This window comes from Rhinolophus ferrumequinum, chromosome 11 (assembly GCF_004115265.2).
Source record: "Rhinolophus ferrumequinum isolate MPI-CBG mRhiFer1 chromosome 11, mRhiFer1_v1.p, whole genome shotgun sequence".
NCBI classification, from domain to species: domain Eukaryota; kingdom Metazoa; phylum Chordata; class Mammalia; order Chiroptera; family Rhinolophidae; genus Rhinolophus; species Rhinolophus ferrumequinum.
The window spans coordinates 77,261,491-77,282,066 of NC_046294.1; the positions used below are offsets into that span (position 1 = coordinate 77,261,491).

The 20,576-nt window shown below is 39.1% G+C and overlaps 1 protein-coding gene across 2 annotated transcripts in view; it reads right to left on the reverse strand.

Moving 5' to 3' along the window:
* ACAT1 (acetyl-CoA acetyltransferase 1) overlaps positions 1–20,576 on the reverse strand; it is a 35,001-nt gene that overhangs the window by 4,212 nt on the left and 10,213 nt on the right. For both annotated transcript variants that reach the window (XM_033120693.1, XM_033120692.1), the window contains 9 exons: positions 14,417–14,464; positions 13,265–13,382; positions 12,892–12,987; positions 12,558–12,658; positions 9,091–9,234; positions 8,528–8,678; positions 7,483–7,578; positions 6,225–6,338; positions 5,268–5,332 (listed from right to left, as the gene is read on the reverse strand). In XM_033120693.1, the coding sequence (XP_032976584.1) occupies positions 5,268–5,332; positions 6,225–6,338; positions 7,483–7,578; positions 8,528–8,678; positions 9,091–9,234; positions 12,558–12,658; positions 12,892–12,987; positions 13,265–13,382; positions 14,417–14,464 (933 nt within the window). The remainder of the gene's footprint in view (positions 1–5,267; positions 5,333–6,224; positions 6,339–7,482; positions 7,579–8,527; positions 8,679–9,090; positions 9,235–12,557; positions 12,659–12,891; positions 12,988–13,264; positions 13,383–14,416; positions 14,465–20,576) is intronic.

Here is a 20,576-nt window from a genome sequence, read left to right on the forward strand (position 1 = left end):
ATGATTAGACATTTATGTAACTTACGATCACTCAATAAGTATAGTATCCATCAGACACCATGCATATTTATTGACTATATTCCATATTATTAATATTCCCTATAATGTACTTTACATCCCCATGACTATTTTATAACTACCAATTTGTTCTTCACCCCTTCCCTTTCCACACATCCCCCAGCCCCCCTCACATCTGGCAAACCTCAAAATGTTCTCTGTATCTATGAGTTTGTTTCTGTTTTGTTTGTTCATTTATTTTGTTGTTTAGATTCCATATGTAAGTGAAATCACATGGCATCTTTCTCTGTATGACATTCTCCACTCAGCACAACACCCTCCAGGTCCATCCATGTTGCCACAGATGGCAAGAACCCATTGCCTTTCATGGCCAAGCAATATTCCATTGTATATATGTACCATCTCCTATTTGTCCATTCATCCATCGACAAACACTTAGGATGTGAATGTTACACTTGATGTTGTCCCAGAGGTCTCTCAAACTAGCCTCATTTTCATTTTTTTTCCTTGCTATTCCAACTGGGTGCCAAATCGCTGATTCGATGCTATGCTTCACCTCATCTGCTGTTGATTCACTCTAAGACATTCTTCATTTCAGTTTTTGTATTCTTCATTTCTGACTGGTTCTTTCTTATGGTTTTTATCTCTTTGTGAAAATTCTTCCTGAGTTCATCTATTCTTCCCCAAAGTTGACTGAGCATCTTTATAAACTAGTGTTTTAAACTCTGCATCTGGTAGATTGCTTATCTCCATTTTGTTCTTTTTTTGCAGTTTTGTCCTATTCTTTCAGTTGAGATGTTTGTCTTATTTGGCTGACTCCCTGTATTTGTTTCTATGTATTAGGTAGATCTGCTATGTCTGCCTGTCTTGGCAGAATGTGACATTATGTGGCAGTGTCCCTGGTCACCTGAGCCAGATGCTCCAGGAATGTCCCTTAATGGTAAGTTTGGTGAAGCAGGGTGTCAGGGAGTCACCAGGGCAGGGCAGGTAGTGTTTACCAGGTTAATGTCAATTCTGGTTTGATGCTAGTGATGAGCCTCGAGCTACTCAGCAAAAGGCTCAGAGCACACCAAGGCCAGCCGCTGACTTCCTGGGGTCCACCAACCCAAGAGTTATTCAAGAAACACTTTAGTGAGGACTGTGAATGGCTGCTGGTTGTGAAAGTGCATCTGGTAGCCTGCAAGTTGAGGCTAGCTGTTTGTTGCTGAAGGAGACTCCTGCAGTGGGCGGGGTGGAGCTGGCTGCAGGTCTCAGAAATTGCCTCCAGTGGTGTGCAAGTTGGGTGCAGTAATGTCCCAGGGAGTTACCAGAGTGGGGCGAGGAGTTCACCAGGCCAGTGCAGGTTCAGTTTTGGCTGTGTGGGGGAGGGCTCAACACAAGAATCATGTCACCTGCCTACCGGCTGCCCAAGAAGAGGATTCTACACAGGGAAAATGGCAGTTGTCCCTCCAATCCTCACCCTGGAGCCACACTTCTCAGTCTCTCCCTGGATATCTCTGGTACCTTCCAAGTCATCATCCCTCTGAGGGTACCTGCGCACGAGTCTGTGTGCCAGCCCTTTAAGAGCACGCCTGTATTTCCAGCAGCCTTCCTTCTCACCCAGATGGTGTAAGTTCCCACTTTTTCACAGCCAGATGTGGGGGCTCCTCTTCCCCGCAGTATTTGGGCTCGGAAGCCTAGTGTGGGGCTGAGGTCCCTCACTACTCCAGGATGGACCTCCATGGCCTAGATATCCCTCCTGATTCTCATCCACCACACATACCATTTCCCCAAAATAAGACCTAGCTGGACAATCAACTCTAATGTGTCTTCTGGAGCAAAAATTAATATAAGACCCGGTATTATATATATTTATTACATTACATTACATACTATATTATACTATATTATATATTATACTATTATTATATTATATTAGACCCGGTCATATATTAATTTTTGCTCCAAAAGATGCATTAGAGCTGATTTTCTAGCTAAGTCTTATTTTCAGGTAAACACATTCGGTGTGGGGCCAGCCTGTTACGCGTCTCTGCCCCTCCTACCGGTGAATGTGGCTGCTTCTTTATATCCTTAATCATAGGATTTCTGTTTAATTAGTCTTCAGATGGTTCTCCAGGTGGATTGTTCTATAAGTTAGTTGTAATTTTAACGTAGTCATGGGAGGAGGCAAACACAGCATTCATGTACTCCACCATCTTGCCGCACCTCCACAACTCAGTTCTGAATTCAAGTGTTACATGCATGAATCTGATCAACAAAACTGAAGTCCTAGCTTCAGGAGAACTGGACAAATGTATTATGTCTCCTGGTCTTGGCAGGAGTAGCTTTATGTGGAAGGTGTCCTGTGGGGCCCATCTCCTTGGTCACCTGAGTTGAGCGCTCCATGATGTCCCTCATGTGGGTCGTGTGTACCCTCCTGTTGTAATTGAGTCTTATCTGGTGTAGGCACATCAGTAGGTGGTAGACCCTCAGGCTGATTGGCTACGAGGGCTGGTCATGGCTACAGCAGATGAGCTGCTGTGCAGAGACCCCACAGAACAGGATTCGCTTTAGTAGGGCTCTGGTGCCTGTCCAGTCAGCCCTTCAGATGTGTCATTTGTGCAGGTGGTTGGGCGTGCTGTGGCATGGTTTGAAGCTGGCCACCAGGTGTGTTTGTTCTGGAGCCTCTTAGGAGGGTCTCTTGTGCATGTCAAGGTCAGACACCATTTGTTCCTGGCTTAGTGCTGCCTGGTAAGAGCTACAAAGTGATCCGCAGTAGGTTTCCACTTCTCCTGGACTTGAAGGTGCTTGGCAGAGGCTATGCTGTGAACTGAGGCTGGCTGCCGCTAGTGCCAGGCTTGGGACCCTTTGCTGTGCACCACAGTGAGAGCTGGGGCCAGGTGCCACTTGTGCCATGCTTGTAGCCACTTAGTTGAAGCTACTTTCCAAGCCAAGACTGGCCACCATTTATGCCAAACTTGGGGCCACCTTATGGGAGTTAACAATGCAAGACTGGTCGCTGCTTGTGCTTAGCTTGGTCGTTTAGCAAGAGGTGTGGGGCATAATGAAGCCATCTGCTTCTTTGGGTTTTGTGGACCTTTGAAAGATTATAAGAAAGTCCACAACACGAGCTGAGGCAGGCCACTTGTGTGGAAAAGCTACTAGAAAACGTTCAGACCTCGTGCATGAGTTGGGTAGGACGGGGTCTCAGGCAATGTCCAGGGTGGAGCAAATGGTGTTAGGTTAAAGGAGAGCTCGATTTTGCACCGCCTGCCAGCTGGGAGAGGGGAGGGCTCAACAAAGGAACAGTGGCACCCACCACTACTTCAGCCGCCAGAGAGCTGTGCCAAAACCCCAGCCCCTCCAGCCTTCTCTCTGCACTTAGTCAATTTAGTTTTTCCCTCTGTGTCCCTGGTACTTTGAGCTGTTGCCCCAGAGCCCAGAATGAGTGTGTTTGTGAGCAAGCAATCCTTGCGCAAGCCCTATATGAAGACTGCCTGGGATTCTAGCAGCCCTCAGTCTTAGCCACAGTCCCCATTGATTTTACAGCCAAAGGTTATAGGGACTCTGGTTCTTGGCACTGGAGCCCTGGGCTGGGGTCCCAGGTGTGGGGCTGGGACCCCTCGTGCCTTAGGGGGGACCTCCACAGCCAAGATATCCTGCCCAATTTTTAACCACCACACGTGGATGTGGGACTGGTCTGTTTCACATCTCCACTCCTACCAACCTCAAAAAGGCTTCTTCTGTATGTCCTTAGTTATAGGACTTCTGTTCACCTAGTCTTAAGGTGGTTCTCAGTGATGGCTCTTCTATAATTTAGTTGTAATTTTGATGTGTTTGTGGGAGGAAGCAAGCACAGCATTTACCTTCTCCACCATCTTGACCAGAAGTTTGTTTTGTATTTCCCTTTGATACAATAGATAAATTTAAGTGTGGAATTTCTTAGTTTTCAGCAGGAATGGTCTTTTTATGTTCTGATTTTAATTCCTCACTATTGCATTATAATCAAAGGATTTTGTTTGCACTATCTTATTTCTATTTTGGAGAGAGAGAAACTTGATTCTCCTGAACATTCCATGGGTACCTGAAAAGAACAGGCACTTGGGGGCACATATTAAGATCTACTTTACTGATTATATGTTGCTTAGTTCTAGATTCTTGATCTGTCACATGAAAGAGGTATATTATTCTCTCCTGTTAGGAGGTTTGTGGGTTTTTATTGCATCCCTTATAGTTTCTGCTTTATAAAAGTTATGTGTGGTTATTTGGGGCACACATATTAAAAGCTATTATAATTTCACTGTAAATTATTTATTTAAAATCTTTTAAAATATCTCGTTTTGGTAGTTCCTCATACGCAGGAAGGTGTTGCAGTGCTAGTGATTATCCTTATGCTATTATCTTCATAAAATATTACTAGGGCCCTTTTTCTTTAGAAGTTTTTTGGTTGTGAGCAATAAAATTAATATGAAAACTATTCCTGCCCCTTATTTTCCTCCTCCAGTAAGCTCAGGTAACGTTCTAAGCTGTACAGTTCAGCTTCCTCTGTTCCAATAGCACAAGACAAAACATGGCACCCAGTGTAGTTACTTCTCCAGCTCTCAGAATCTAGCTGGGGTCAGGACGTGGAGTCTATCTTCAGAGTCCTGAACTGTTTATCACCCTTGCTTTTCAATGTGATGCATTCATTGCAGCTGTATAATTTTGTCACTTTCTGAGGTCTGCCACATCTGCACAGATCATCACCTTCCACTGTTTCTGATCCTTCTCTATCCTCAATCTCCACTGATTTCTGCCTTTTTTTTTTTTCAAACTCGGTGCTGCTCTGTGAAGTTCATTCACTCGCCTGGATGAGGCCTTCCATTTCCTTCTGAAAGGGAATATTTCTTGGAATCTTCTGAGATCCCTAAACCTCCTCAGGACTCTCTTTCCCTGTGATCTTAACACAGAAACTTAGACTGACAATTTGGAGTGGGTCGGTTCTCTCTATCTCTACTTCTGCTCTAATACTTGGCTCCCGGCAGTTCCCTTTCTGGATGGAGACCTCTCCAAGGAGATTCTCTTAGAATTCTAGAACCAGGACCCTCAGCATTTCCTTTTTTTCTCTGCCATACCAACCTGCTGCTTTGTGGTTACCATACTGGTATGTAACTTACAAGTAATTCAAGCTATCACTATGCTTTGGGAGATGAATAATATTTAAAATAATCTAAAACCTGCAACCTTGGTATAAGCAAACCATAAGTTGGTATAATGGAGTATGTTCTCACCTTAAGTACAGCATATACAGGGGCAATTGGAAAATCAATAGGGTCTACAGCAGCATCAGCAAATGCTTTATAAAAAAAAAAAGTCATTAAAATTGTTTTTATAGACATCCAAAGCTATATCTAACAACTGTTATATATAATATGCACAAAATGGAAGTTTCCTAACCCCTGTAATATATGTAAATATATTTGTTCCTTTTCTAAGATTCTTCACTTTATAAAATTATAACACAAGCCACCGATTCTCACAAGTAGGGGGAATTTGTCCCCAGGGACACCAGTGTTATCTAGAGATATTTTTAGTTGTCACAACGGGTAGAATGTCACAGTGGCATCTAGTGGTAGAGGCCAAAGATCCTGCCGAACATCCTACAATGCACAGAACAGCCCCACAACAAAGAATTATTTGTCGTAAAATGTCAGTAGTGCCGAGGTTAAGAAACCATGATCTAAATTAAGAATAAAATGAAGTTACAAGGTTGTATAAAGTAACAAAATATCTAACTCCTTATGAAGAAGACAAGGCAGATTTTACAGCTAAAAACAGGCTTAAGGAGACTAGGTATGCCACAGCCACCTAGTTAGTAAATGTCAGAATATCTAGATTTCATTTCTAGACTCCTAACCCCATATTCTTCTTATGTATTTGGGATTCTACCTGGCTACCGTTCCCCACAGTGCCGGGGTAAAACATGTACGCTGTATGTAGTCTCCCACTCATCATACAGGATAGGAAAAGATTTTTAAAGCTTACTCTTATATAAAGCAAATCATAACAAAAATATTAAAGGATCCTCTATCTCAATTAAGATCTGCAGTAAATTCTGTCCTATAGAATAGAAATAGCCACTATTCCTATTGCTAGAAATAGCCACTTCACCATTCTGTATTACCAACAAGGAAACTCAGTTTCAGGAATAGAGGTTTAGGAATAAACAAGTTCAGAACATTTTCTACCTGCTATTCTTGCCAGTGGTTTAACGTTGAGTCTCTTGGCGGCATCTGAGGTCATCAGAACCACGGCGGCAGCTCCGTCATTCAGTGTGCTGGCATTGGCAGCTGTGACTGTGCCTAAAAGCATCAGTGAGCACGAGGTCAAAACATTCTTGCACGTTGAATTCATTTGGTCCAGTGTAACAAATTCCTACAGAGTACTGCCTGAACTAGGTACATGGAAAATTACAAATACGGATGAAGGTAACTCCTGCCCTCAGGAAACACATAGCTAACTACAACACAGTTAATGTGAGAATGCCTTTTCTTGTTAATAATCTTTTGTAACATTTTATTCAAAGCTAGCTCAGAAACACATGCATAACACACTGGGTAAATGCTGTTTGACAATTTTTCAAAGATTAGGACCCGTTCATATTTTTTTCTCCCCGGAGTCTCTTTGCTTATCCACCATAGAGCAGACATAATATTTTTCAAGTCAGTGTCAAAATCAGATATTTCTTCTCTACAATCACTTAAAGTTAAATGTCAGTGAATACTAAAAATTACTGAAGCATACATTTTTAAGCAGAATTTTACATTGTGTAAATTATGTCAATTAAGCTATTTTTTAAAATATCAATGAAGACCCTCTAATTGCTAAAATTTTTTAAATACACTCTTGCAATATTAATTTTCTTTACATGTTTTTTAAAAAAATGATCTATTTCTATAGTTGGTTTCGAAAAATTCAATCAAGAAAATTTCAGTTTATTGTCACAACTGTACACAGCCAATTTTAAAAGCAGAACTGACTTTTTTCCCCAAAGGATTTCGAAACCATTAAGAACACTGAGATCCCATTTCTACTAACATTCAATAATTCTTTATGAGGACCTACTACATGCCAGGCACCGGCGATACAAGAGTGAATAACACAGTTGTCATCTTAGTACTCAAGCTTATAGATATTTAACATAATATTAAACTTGACTTTTATTATGTATCACAATAAACTCTCAGGATGAACTGCATGCAGAAGACAATTCTATAGTCATTCCAGAATCTCTGCTGAAGGTATTAACTGTTAAGCAATTTTAAATATATTTTGGATAAATGTCATCTGTTTTGTTAATTTTACTTGAGCCTAAGATGCTGAAAACGTTAAATAACATCTAGATGTTTTCTAGAATTACTTTTTAAAAATCCTTAGGCAATTCCAAGACTAGATATAGTATTCTCACTCCCATATTTTTCTTACGCATCATTTGATAATACTAACCATTTTCTTTTTGGAAAACTGTCTTCAGCTTTGGAACTTTACTAAAATCAACACGTTTATATTCTTCATCTTCTTTCACCACTAGATCTGGTTTACCTAAAACAAAAATTTTTAAGTTTAGTAATCACCAGTCAAGACAACAGTTAGTCATTCAGTAACAAACTGTTGTACAAGAAACTGTGCCTGGTAGTAGTCTATGCCTCCCTTTCCATGCCTGCATACCTTAAACCATTCCGAGTAAATTCTACTGTAGAATCTACCATCTCTGTTAGTGTCTTAAAGTTTATTAAGTAACTTAGCTCAATTTAAACCTTCTATTTCAGCTGCATCCCATTCTCTCCTCTCTCCACCTCCTTCTGTGATCACAGATCCCACGCTCCTGACCCCAGGGATAGATGTCCGACTGAGGCTGGCTAAGCTCAGTGTCCCATCATTCTGAGCACAGGAATCATTTCTAGAATGGAAATGTAACCTAAACCAAGTTAATGAGTCCTTACTATGGATGTATTCTGCTGGAGTTGGTGAGATCTCTTTCCTCTTTGACTGACAGCCCTACAGATGTGACTCTAGAGATGGAGTCAGCAACTGAAGAAGCCTGAGCAAATAAAGCACAAAAGCACACAGCACTGGGATGCCAAGAGAGCATGTCTTAATAGTACTAAGTACCCAGTTCCAATCCCTGAAGTTCCCAGAGCTGCCTGGTTATTGCCGTACATCCCTCAGTTCTGAGAGGTATCCCCAGTAGCCTTCTAATCCCTTTCATCAAGCTAATGTGTGGTCTGTCACTTACACTAGAAAGAGTTCTAATAAATACATTTCTCAAATTAAAATAATATGCTTAGTGGAATCTGCAATTGAGTTGAAATCTTATATTAAATTGAACTATATTATCTCTGAACTGGCAACGTTTCCTTTAATTAACCATAAGGAGAGGTGTCAGTGTCCTCAGTTAAAATGAACTGATTTAAAGTTTAAACATAAAAAATTCAGCAACATGTAAAGTGTACTAAATACTAAAATCTATTTTGGAACATTATCCCTCTACCTTTTACTGAAATTGTGACAGGAATAACTTCACTTCCAAATTTTCCAGCTTGCCATGCTTCTTTGCTTCTGGTGTAGGAGTTAATAGCATAAGTATCTTGTTCATCTCGTGCAATGTTCAGCTTCTTTGCAGTATTCTCAGCACAGTTCCCCTGATAAAAGTTGCAATTTTTAAAAAACCGATTACCTTTGCATAACATAAAATACTTAGAAGATAAATTTAGTTTCTTAAAATACACTTTTCTATACTAGGTAACTTTTTATCATGTCTCATCTTCAAGTACTTGAAGTAGCCCAGAAGTTGCTATTTTAAAGGCAAATAATTAAATAGTTATACAATCTATTATTAGAAGTCAGAAAATGCCCTATTCCAGCATAGGGCAATTTATTCAATTGAGTCAAGATGTTGCAATGAGCACAGGAAACTATTTTCCTAAACTGAATGGCTAAAATCAATATTTATAGAGGCCATCCTTCAGTTTAATTTCTAAAATACATGTAATTTTAAAGCTCAGGCAGTATTGTACACTAGATGGCATTTCCCCGTTAAAAAGCGGTAATTACCATATGAATTTTATTGTAGACATCGGTTAGCCCATCCTTCACAATAAGGTCTTCAAGCTTTACACCACCATATGGTGTCGCTCCTCTGCTCATTACGTAGGGAACGTTGGACATGCTCTCCATCCCACCTGCCACCATCACATCCTGCTCAGCGACACAAAAACACAATGTCAACATAGATAGTAGTTTTGCAAACCCATTATACCCTTTACAAAGCTACAACAAACAAGTATTCTAGAGCAGTTCACCGAGAGGTGGATTAGTAAATTAAAAAATAACTAAAAGATGGGTTAGTAAATTAAAAAGATGGCGGATTAATAAATTAAAAAAACAAAAAGTTAGCAGTTCACCAGAAAAAAAGGAAACACAAGTATTCTACATGGACATTTTGTTAAACATTTGTTACGCAGTGAATATAGGAAGTACCCTCTTGACCCTGATGAAAGGAAATGGTCTAAAATGTGTAATGGTACTTAAGATTAGAATTACACAATAAGAATGCCAGGAATCTTTTATATAAGACCATCTTCTAAAATTCCTATCCTCCAACACTTCATATTTACTCACACTGCTAAAAAGTTGATGTCTTCTAAAATATTTGAAGTAATCTCAGTTTGTGGAAATAATCCTACTTCCTTGATTGAGATCCTCCTCAACAGACAGCTAAAATGATTTTCTACTTGATCATCTGACATGCAGCCTTTCCTTCCATCCAGGTATCTTCACTCGACTCCAGCACGGGTATTACCAAGGCCCTTGATGATCTGACTTCTCTCTTCCTTTCCAGTCTCATGCCTGGACCTACACCTCAGGTCCCACAGAACTGTTGAAAGGTCTCCAAAGATACCATGCTCATTCACACACACCTCTGCTCTTCTGACCCTTCTACCAACGTGCGAAAATACCTACATTTCCTTTACAAGTAACCAAAACACAGTACTTCATGCTTTGCCTGACGACCTATTTCTGTCCCTTCTTGGAACAGTTTCCCTTCTTTTGTGTTTTCCAATTACTGTGTAATGCTTTCATTACACTATTGTAGCTATATTTATATGTTGAATCTTCTCCCTAAAATTAACTAAGCTCCTGAGGCCAGAAACCTTGTCATACCTATTTTCATGTCTTTGGTACCTGGCATGTATAGAGAAGTTTGATAAATATTAATAAATTAACCAATTATTATAAATCAAATTCATTTACATAAAAGGGCTGATTAAAAATATAGTTTAATATAAACATAATTAAAGCCAATATTTTCTTATAGCGTTTAATCAGAAGTTCTACACCAAAGAAACCTAATTATTTTGCCCATTTTGAAATACGGAGATTTTCAATTCACATTTTATTCAGTTATCCTGAAATATTGACTATTTTCTGGGGATGATCATAATAAGTAACAAAATAAGGTATTGATCATCTTTCAATATAAAATAGAATTGACATTTTCCAAAATCATAGATAATTATTAATATTCAAAATAAGGCAATTCCAAGCAGCCGGGGTGGCTCAGTTGGTTAGAGCGCAAGCTCTGAACAACAGGGTTGCCAGTTAGATGCCCACATGGGCCAGTGAGCTGTGCCCTCCACAACTAGATTGAGGGACAACAACTTGGAGCTGATGGGCCTTGGAGAAACACACTAAATAAATTTAAAAATAAATGTCTCCAATTTATTATGAATGTCCCCAATAAAATTTTTTTAAAAAAAGGCAATTCCTAGTATTCCTATATATCAAAACAATTGTATAAATGCAGAAATGATTCAAACAATACTGAAAGCATTTTAATGTAGTGCAAATAGCACTTGTTAGAGAACCAAAATAATTCAACAGAGGCAAAAACTGCCTTGTCATTCAGTTTCGAAACACCTAAACAATCTCATGACCATTTTCACCATGACTGTTTTCACCCACTGGCTTGACAAGGTTTGGTAGTACCTGATGTTGGTGTTACCTTGTGTGCAGGTAAACAAGCTCTCACAACCTTCTGAAAGTGTGAAACTGGGACAACTTTTATTGAAAGCATGTGAAAAATACCAAAATTTTAAAATCTTCTGACTCATAAATTCTCTCAAGAATTTTTCCAGCAGACAAGACTTGCACATGATGAGATATTTTAATGTTTTCTTCACCAATCTCCAGTGAATGTCACATAGTAAGTACTCAGCTAATGCAGGATAAAAGTAGGATTTGAAATCATCCTGCTTTAGACTTTGTGTTCTTAACCACTACACCGTACTGCCTCAGTGGAGATGATTCAAGAATTAGAAGTACACAAAGATACGTATAGCAACACTCACTGCAACAGTATTTAAAATAGTGAAGACCTGGAGACAGCCTAGTTGTCCATTCAATGAGGACCCATAAAATATGTCATAGTTGTTCAGTTCAATGGAATACTATCCTGTGTGCTGATATAGAAAGATCTCCAAGACATTCAGTGGGACACAGAGTTGAAGCAACTTGCCGTAAGTTTCTCTGCTTTTAAGTGTCAGAATATACAAGAAAGTGGTAAATTAAGTCAGAGACTCAGATGGGGATGAGAAGAATTATTTTTCATTTTATACTTTTATATACCATGTCAGTTTTTAGCACATGCATATATCTTATAATAAAGTCTGATATATTAGCTCAGAAATTACTATCCTTTTTTTTCCTCTTTGGCTTGCCTTATACTGGAAACAAAGCAAAGGAGGAATAATATGAAGGGTACACATAATTATGGTTCTTGTAAGAAATAATTTGCAAATAACTGATTTTTATCCTGGCATGTTATATCCTGCCAGGCTGGAATGTACTAGATAAGGATAGAGATGCCAGTTTTCTATTTCCAGCCCTGTAACTCTTGTGTTTGTGGTCATCTCAAACTCACTTCCCTCAACTGAAAACAGAAGGGCTTGTTTCTGATCAGTTCTTAATTCTGAGTCTAGGTCTAGTTTCCTAACAGCACAGCATATATTGCTATCTCTTGCTTGATCCAGGTAAACACAAGATCTAAATCAGCAAGATCAATAGAAAGCCTACACAATTTAACTGAACGTGGCAAGTAGGAACTACAAAATTAGTCATCGGTTCTGGGCTCCACCAATGACATGGTTCCCAGGGTCAGCACCTTACTCTCATTTATGATGAAAACCCTTATTCTGGCAAATACAAAACTTATGATGTTTTAAATTACCAAGAATGTCAGAGAACGACTTAAGTAAAGGTAAAGAGTCATCTGAAGACTAAAACATCTTGACTGAAAACTACTTTTTAACACAAGATACTTAGCTATCATTTCAACCTCTACTTCAAAGGGAATTAGCACATCCAGACACTCCTGAGTGTCTGAAACAACGCAGCAACGATACTTAAGAGAAAGAATCTCATTTCTAAAGCATGAATGTGCTTAGATTTTTTTTTTTTTGGTATCTTTTAGCACTGTCTATTATTTTAATTATAAAATGGAAAAAGAAGGTGCTTTTTACCTGATGTCCACACATAAGATTCTGAGAGGCCATCATGATGGCTTTCATTCCTGAGGCACAAACTTTGTTTATAGTGGTGCACGGAGTAGAAACAGGTAAGCCTAAAACCAATATAAATAAAGCCATACTTTGAAAAACAAAGATACTCTTCACACACAACTGTAGAATTATAATTAATAAAGCATGTTAAACTATAATTTGCAGCAACATTACTTATGCCAATGTCTATACATGTTATAAGATGCATTTAACATTTTACTTAAGCTGAAATGACTTCCTTTTTGTAATGTCAAGTATTTTAAGCATAAAATAAGCACAAATGTGTTCCTCGTACCTGCACCCAGGACCGCTTGCCTAGTAGGGGCTTGTCCTTCTCCTCCTTGTAGAACATTACCCATGTATGCTTCCTTCACTTCTTCTTTTGGAATCCCTTTTTAAAAAAAACCAAACAGGCATTTCCTTATTTTATTCAATTGAAGAATTAGTGATTACCTAATAAGGTACATGACATATATAGGAATGGTTTCTTGGTCTTGTCAGTTTTGAGTTTCATTCCTAATTCTGTAGTACAAAGACTTCTTTACAAGGGAATTCAGAAATGCAGGTATCAAGTCATTTCTAAGTGTTACATATACAGTAAGTGCAAATAAGTGTTTGTTCCATTGATTCACTGCCCCCTCAACACAAAAAGCAAAGTAACTACTTACCTGCCTTTTCAATGGCTCCCTGAATTGCAATGGAACCAAGCTTAGGGGCTGGCAGGGAAGAAAGGCTGCCTAGAAAGGATCCAATGGGTGTTCTTGTAGCACTTACTATGACCACTTCCTGGTAAGACAGACAATGATAAAGATTATATTTAAATATTTTATCCAAATCATCTTTGTAGTAAATAAACAACTCATAGACATTACTATTTAAAAAACAGACTTTTTACGAATGTTCATCAAAGATTAATATCAATATTTGCACACCAGTAAATCTAATCAGTTTAATGCTGGTACATTACAATTTAAGACCTAACAGAAAACTTAAGACAAACCATCTCTAAAACAGGATAGATCGTTCTCAGTTCTCCACAGGTTTGAAAACCAGAAGCTTAAGTTCTACTCAGTCAAATCTTAAGAAATGATTCTTGTAAACTATATAATAAACAGCCCTAAGGAAAGGGCTTCCTTACTGAAGGGAACTCTGGGGCTATGAATCAATACCTGTATTTTAGATGGGGTCATACCACAAGTAGGACATAGCCAGAGCCATAATTTCTTAAATGATTAATAAGATAATATGAAATTTAAGAAAAAAATAGATAAAAGCTCTCTTAAATATTGTAAAACACTATTTTAACCATTCTCTTCCACATTCTCATTTTAAGCTCAGATAAATAAGAGAACTGTTCCCTAGATTTTGGCAGAAGGCTATTACTAAGTCATTTTAGGGACCTTTATGAAACAGAGGACTCCCTCAGAAATCACTGGGTGATCAGGTGACGGCCCTTCCTGTCTAATACCCAGCCTGACTCAGTCCTTGCTTTCTAGTATCCTCCAAGTGGCCTCTGCAATGTGCCACACCACATATGATGAGGGTCCTGGAGAATAGCAAAATCCTGCCCCGTTTTCAAGAGAAGGTTGTTTCGCAGTAGACAAAGAGGAAAAAACAGAAATTACACAGGGCACTAGATTTAAATTATTTTTGTGGTAATTTGGGAGTTTAACTTAATATTTCAATAATTATCTATTCCTAACAATTGTATCATCCTGAGCTGATCCTCACATATACACAAATCATAGGTATGCATTTTTTATTGCCTACATTTCCTTTAAATTCTTTAATTTTAAAGCACAATTTAAATTTATACTTACATTCAATGTGGGTTTTGATACATAACTTCGCTCCGCATATCTTACTTCCTGTAATATAAATATTTATAATGTTATGTAAAAAATATTAAACATCATTTTATAGTTCTCAATAATGAGGTTATGGTGATTTCTCTGCTTCTTTATAGTTTTATTTCCAATCTTCTACAGTTAGCATATATCACTTACAATCAGAGAAAAAAATTACTACTTTGTAAAAATATACTTATCTGATTACCATATTTTGCCATGTATAATGTGCATTTTTTGCCCAAATTTGTGAAGGAAAAATGATGCATTATACATGGGCAGTACTAATGCTGTATCTATATAAATGTTTTTAATTATTTTGTTTATGCTTATGAGTTAATAGCGTAACTCTAGAAATCAATAATGATATCCATATGCAAAATAATACCCTGGAATACGATAATTGTTTTTTGTTGAACTTACAACGAACTTGCAACAATGAAGAGTTGTTGGCCTTCTATGATGTGTAAATATCGAAAATTTGTTACTGGTACATAAAATTTCTTGTACCTTGTATCTGTTCTTGTGTTTTGTAATTATTTGTTACATAAAATTTCTTGTACCATAATATGTTAAAAAATAAATGCTAAAATTCCTTTATAATACAAAAAACAAGTACCTAAATGTAAACAAATACAAATTTGAATTAAAAAATTAAAACAAACGATTTTTTCCCCAGAAAGTTTGAGCCAAAAACATGGGTGCAAAATGTATGTTTTAATGTCTGATTAGTTCGTTACCTAAAATTTCTAAGCCTTTCTTAAGTAAAAGCTTTATAAGATACAATTTTAAGTTAAATCTTTAAGTTCTAAATTAAATTAATTTTAAAGTACAAGAAAATGTCCTCATTGTTAAAATATTTTATTTAGGTAAAACTTGATCTTTCTCACCATCCACTTCTAACAAATGTCTCTGATTTATTTGAGGCAAACACACCTTGTACAAATATCTATATTACCAGATAACTTATTTTTTAAGAAAGAAAATGGTATCTTGCTCCTACATCTCAATTCTTTCCACATTCTTAGGAATTGTTAGGCCAGGAGCAGAAACCTTGTTAGGCCTGGAGAAACCACCCAGAATGTGATGAATACCATCTTATCTTAGAAGCCATTTTGTCTTGCTCTCTGACTGCTGGTTTGTCTTTTTCTCACAGGAACCCAGGACGAACGGACCTGAACGTTCCCGGATAACTGCATGGGAACCAGGATATGGAAACCCTCAGCTGCGATGAACAATGCAACGAAAAGCCCCTGAAGCATTTAAAAGGTACAGCCTCATTTACCCCCTCCTTTAAAACTCCATACCCTCTTGGTGGGAGAGGTTCTAGTATTTTCTAACCTGTCCTCCCCTGCTCAAATACGCCAAATAAATAGACCCATTTTGGTCTCCAATGACTCATTCTTCCAGCCATGTCCAAAAGGAATAAATACCAACAAGAAGAAATTCTAAAAGTGCCGGTCACAGTTCAGAGACCTAATTAATCTGTAATTGGACAAAGAACAGAATAAAGAACAGAGCAGAATAACATTTTTTGTGCTCTGAGGTCAGAAAGCATAATATTCAAACAGGACAACTTATATTTAGAACCTAATCTCGTTGATTTACAATGTCCAAACACATCTCACAGAGTAATAAAAGAAGCCTATAAACATCTAAAAACCTTAAGCTGACCCAAGAATTTAGCTTTTCACAGATTAAACAAGTTTTGTTCTGACTCGATGCAAATGATCAACTAAAGCTTACCCTTTATAAAACTGACAAGACAGTATATTTGACAAATAGTAGTTATAAGCAGAGATAACCTCGAGGTATCCCCCCAAAATTGAATTTTATAAAGTGTTTACAAGAGATTAGGTACGTAAAAATGGCAGCTTAAAGAGAGAATATTTTCCTAGGCAGTGGAAGAACAGAATATAACTTAATCATTTTTGCAATGTTAATATGATGGAAAAAGTTACTTTTATGTAGAAAGACATATAAACAGCTTTGCTATAAGAAATAACCTTATTTAGTCCTGATTTGATTCAAAAATGTCATCACAATATTCAGTGAAGCCCCTGTTCTGAAGAGATGCCTTTACAATCTTTGCAAGGGAGAGCTAACTAACACACAGGCAGTACTACCTTCACTTGCTCAGTAAACATGTTGAGATCACTTACCTTACAGAAGACATTATAGGGAATTTGAAATCTGTAAAACATGGCTTCTATTCTCAGGCAGTATTATAATCTTTATCTATTATAATCTATTATCTGTACTTCTTCCTAAGCCAGAATTTAGTAAGAACTTTAAGAGAGGACTTATAAGGAAGCCATCCCCAGGGTTCAGAGGAGAAAGATTACTTGGTGTCATGCAATGGTCATCAAATATGGGATTCCATTTAAATGCTTCAGGCAGAAGTTCTATAAACATTGTTTAAATTCATCTTTCGAATATATCAAATGTAAATAGATCGTGAACATGTCACTGTCAGATTAACCTGTTTGGACAGAACTTGAAGCAGAACTTATCTGCCATCTCTGTATTTGTACCTCGGAGGGCTGTCATTAGATCAGCAACGTTTATATTTTTACTCTCTGAGCTTCACATGTCCACCCAAGTGACAGTACGTCCTGGCCCAGGCCAGCATGTGCCTGCTCAGTAGGCAAGGCCCAAGTGCATCGGGTTAACGGATCTACCCCTTGGTATCAGCTGCACAAAAACAAGTGCACCCTTACATGTCATATAGGCTGCGGCTTATATCACCAACTTATCATAAAGGATTCTAAAATTATCTGTGATCCAACTTTGAGTTAAAAGTTCCTCCTTGTAGTAAGTGTCAGTCATTGCTCACCAGCTATACTCCTTTCTCAAAAGGGTGTGGAGGGGACAGCCCTGAGCACCGAGGTGACCCATCCTCCTCCCAACGGCCAGAGCTTACAGGACCAAAACTGGAATGGACTCTGATCCAGGCTGGCACCCTGAGAGACTGGGTCAACCGGATGCTGACGGGCACTTGAACTGAAAGGTCACTGGGCATGGAGCCAATCAGCAGCATGGCCAACCAATGCCATGGAAAAGCAAGGTGACAGCAAAAAGAAAAGCCATGAGTAAGCTGAGAAACAAAGGACAGGAACATGGATACTCAGAGAAAAGAAAGAAAATGATCATGGTACATACACTACAAGAGACAAAAAAGATTCTTTAGTTAGTGATTTTCTGGTTAGGATTTCAGCAAAGGCCAGCTGTTACTTTATTTTCTATCCTGGATGTCAAGGAGCTCGTCTACAGTATATCTTCAAAAATGCCCCTTTCCACGTAACTAGTTTGGAATGGGATGTTCCTGGAGATCAAAGGGCCTTTTAAGCCACTTCTTTCAAGTTTCTGAAAGTTAGTTCCCTGGTCTCTCCACTTTGCCCTGGATCCCATCTCCAGTTGCCTTTTCAAAGATGCCACATCTCTGTTATCCTTTCCTTCTCCCCTACACTATTCATCCCCATTACTTCTGGATCATTCCATAAGCATACAAACAGGCTCTGGTTCCTCCCACCTAAAAACAAATTAAAAACAAACACATTCCCATTGAGCTTTCACCTCATTTAGTTTCCTCGTACAACAATTCTCCAAGAAGTTACTTAAAAATTTCCTTGGGCAGCCGGATGCCTCAGTTGATTAGAGCGCGAGCTCTTAGCAGGGTTGCCGGTTCGATTCCCACATGGGCCAATGAACTGCGCCCTCCACACTAGACTGAAAACAATGGCTTGAGCTTGAAGCTGAGTCGTCGGTGGGCATGTTCAGTGGTTGGAGCGCAGTGCTCTTAACACCAAGGCCGCCGGTTCGATTCCCACATGGGCCAGTGAGAGACAACGGCTTGAGCTTGGAGCTGAGCCACAGGTGGGCTGCCGGTTGGCTCAGTGGTTAGAACAAGGTGCTCATAACACCAACGCCGCCAGTTCGAGTCCCACATGGGCCAGTGAGCTGTGCCCTCCACAACTAGATTGAAAACAACGACATGGAGCTGAGCTGCGCCCCCCACAACTAGATTGAAAAACAACGACTTGACATCCTACAAAAACATACTGTTCCCTAATACAGCCCCCCCACAAAAAAAAAAAATTTCCTTGTCCTCACCTCTTGTTTACTGTTCAACTCCCTCCATTCTGGCTTTTATACTATTATTGGCTCTAAGCAAGGTCAACAATGTCTGTGTAGCAAAATGCAATAAACACTTCACTATAATCATCTCACCCTCTCGGCAATATTGGACATTCTTTGGGGGACATGCACAGTAGCTAAGAGCCTGGGCTTACTAGCCGAATATTCTTGATCAAGTTACTTAGACTGCTGTTTACCTTGGTTTTCTCAAATATCCTTCATGGTTGTGAGAACGAAATGAGGTATTATGTATAAACTACTACACAGATCCCTTTTCTTGGCTTCCATTTTAACATAATTTTGAGGTTCCCCTCCTACTTCACTACTTATTTTTCTGTCTCATCCTCCCCTTCCCAACCTCTAAGTGCTGGAATGTCCCAGGGCCTTTGCTCCAGGCCCCTTTTAATTTTCCAACTTCACTGTCTCCTTAATTATTTCTAGTCCCACGGCTTTAAACAGCATATATGTCCTGATGAGTTCCAAATTTCTATCTCCAGCCTTGACTTCCCAATTGACCTCCATATTTATCGATCCAAGCGCCAATTTGATAGCTTCAATTTAATGTCCAAATCATGGCTCTTAATTTCCACCTCTAGGAAACTCGTTTCTTCCCAGTATTTCCCACCTCAGGACACAGCATCACAATTTACCCGAGTGCTCAAGCCAAAATCTTAGGACTCACCCTTCACCTTTCCTTAAAACTCAGATAATCTATCACAGATACTATCAAAACCGTGTCTAAAATCTGCCTAAATTCTTCCTCTTTGCTTCATCTCCACTGCTGTCCCCTGGTCCTGGCCACCATCTCCTGCTATTAATAGTCTTCTGTTTCCTGCTTCCCCTGACTTCCCTTCCACAATCCATCCAGTTTTTAAAATGTAAATCAGATCACATCCCTCCCCATTAAAATCCTTTGGTGGCTTTCCATTGCTCTTGGAATAATATCCAAACTCCTCCCTTATCTCGCAAAGCCTGGCACGATCTGGCTGCTGATTTGCTTTCCAAACTCACATCACTCTGGCTCTGTGCCATCCACACCAGCCTCCTCTTTGGTCGGAGCCCATTCCCAAGTCAAGATCACTGCAGTGTGCCTCTGCCAGAAGGAGTCTCCCCTGCTCTCCAGGGCTGGTTCATTTTTATTCCTCAGGTCTCACCTCAAAAGGCAGCCCCAGAGTGGTTCTCCCTAGCTGGCCTCTCTCATTTCAACTTTTACTTCCTTCAAAGTACCTCTCACACTGTGTAAATATTGGGTTCATCTCTCCCTCCCTCCCTCCACATAACGCAAGCTTCCTGAGAGTGGGACTGTCTCTTGTTCACGGCCACATCCCTGTCACGATGCCTCGTATTCATTAAATACCTCAGAAATTAAATACCTCAAAATCATAAAAGAGGACACTGAACACAGTGTGTGATAAATCTGTGCTGAATTTATTTCTGTATTGGAATTAACCAATTTATCTGTATTGGAATTAACACAACCAGTTATGTTTTATCTGCATAGCAGTCATCTTTCAAGGACAGCTTGGCTGCACTGCCCACTCTGGAGACCTCGCCTGACCGTGCCAGACAGAGAGGCATTCCCTTTCCAGCCTCCAGAGTACCCTGTGCACACTCTGATTTTTCCCAGAATGCCTAATTTTGTAACCCTCAAAGTGGCCCCACAAAACTGTGAGTTCCAAAAAAAGATTGATTTCATTTTCTATCCCAGTGATGGCAGACACTAAACAAATATTTGAACAGTCTGACGCTTACTAGCAACTCTGAGAAACAACATTTCAGGTAGAGTAAATAGAATAATGAGCCAGAGTGAGGGCCTGTTTCAAATGGGATGGTCAAAAAAGGGGCTCTCTAAAGATGTCACTGGTGCCGAAAAATTAATACTAAAGAGCCAGCCTTAGGAAGATCTAGAGAAAGAGCATTTGAGGCCCAGAGAAGAAGTAGGACAAAGGCCTTGAATTAGGAACCAACCTAGCACGCAGTAAGTAGACAGCTGGAG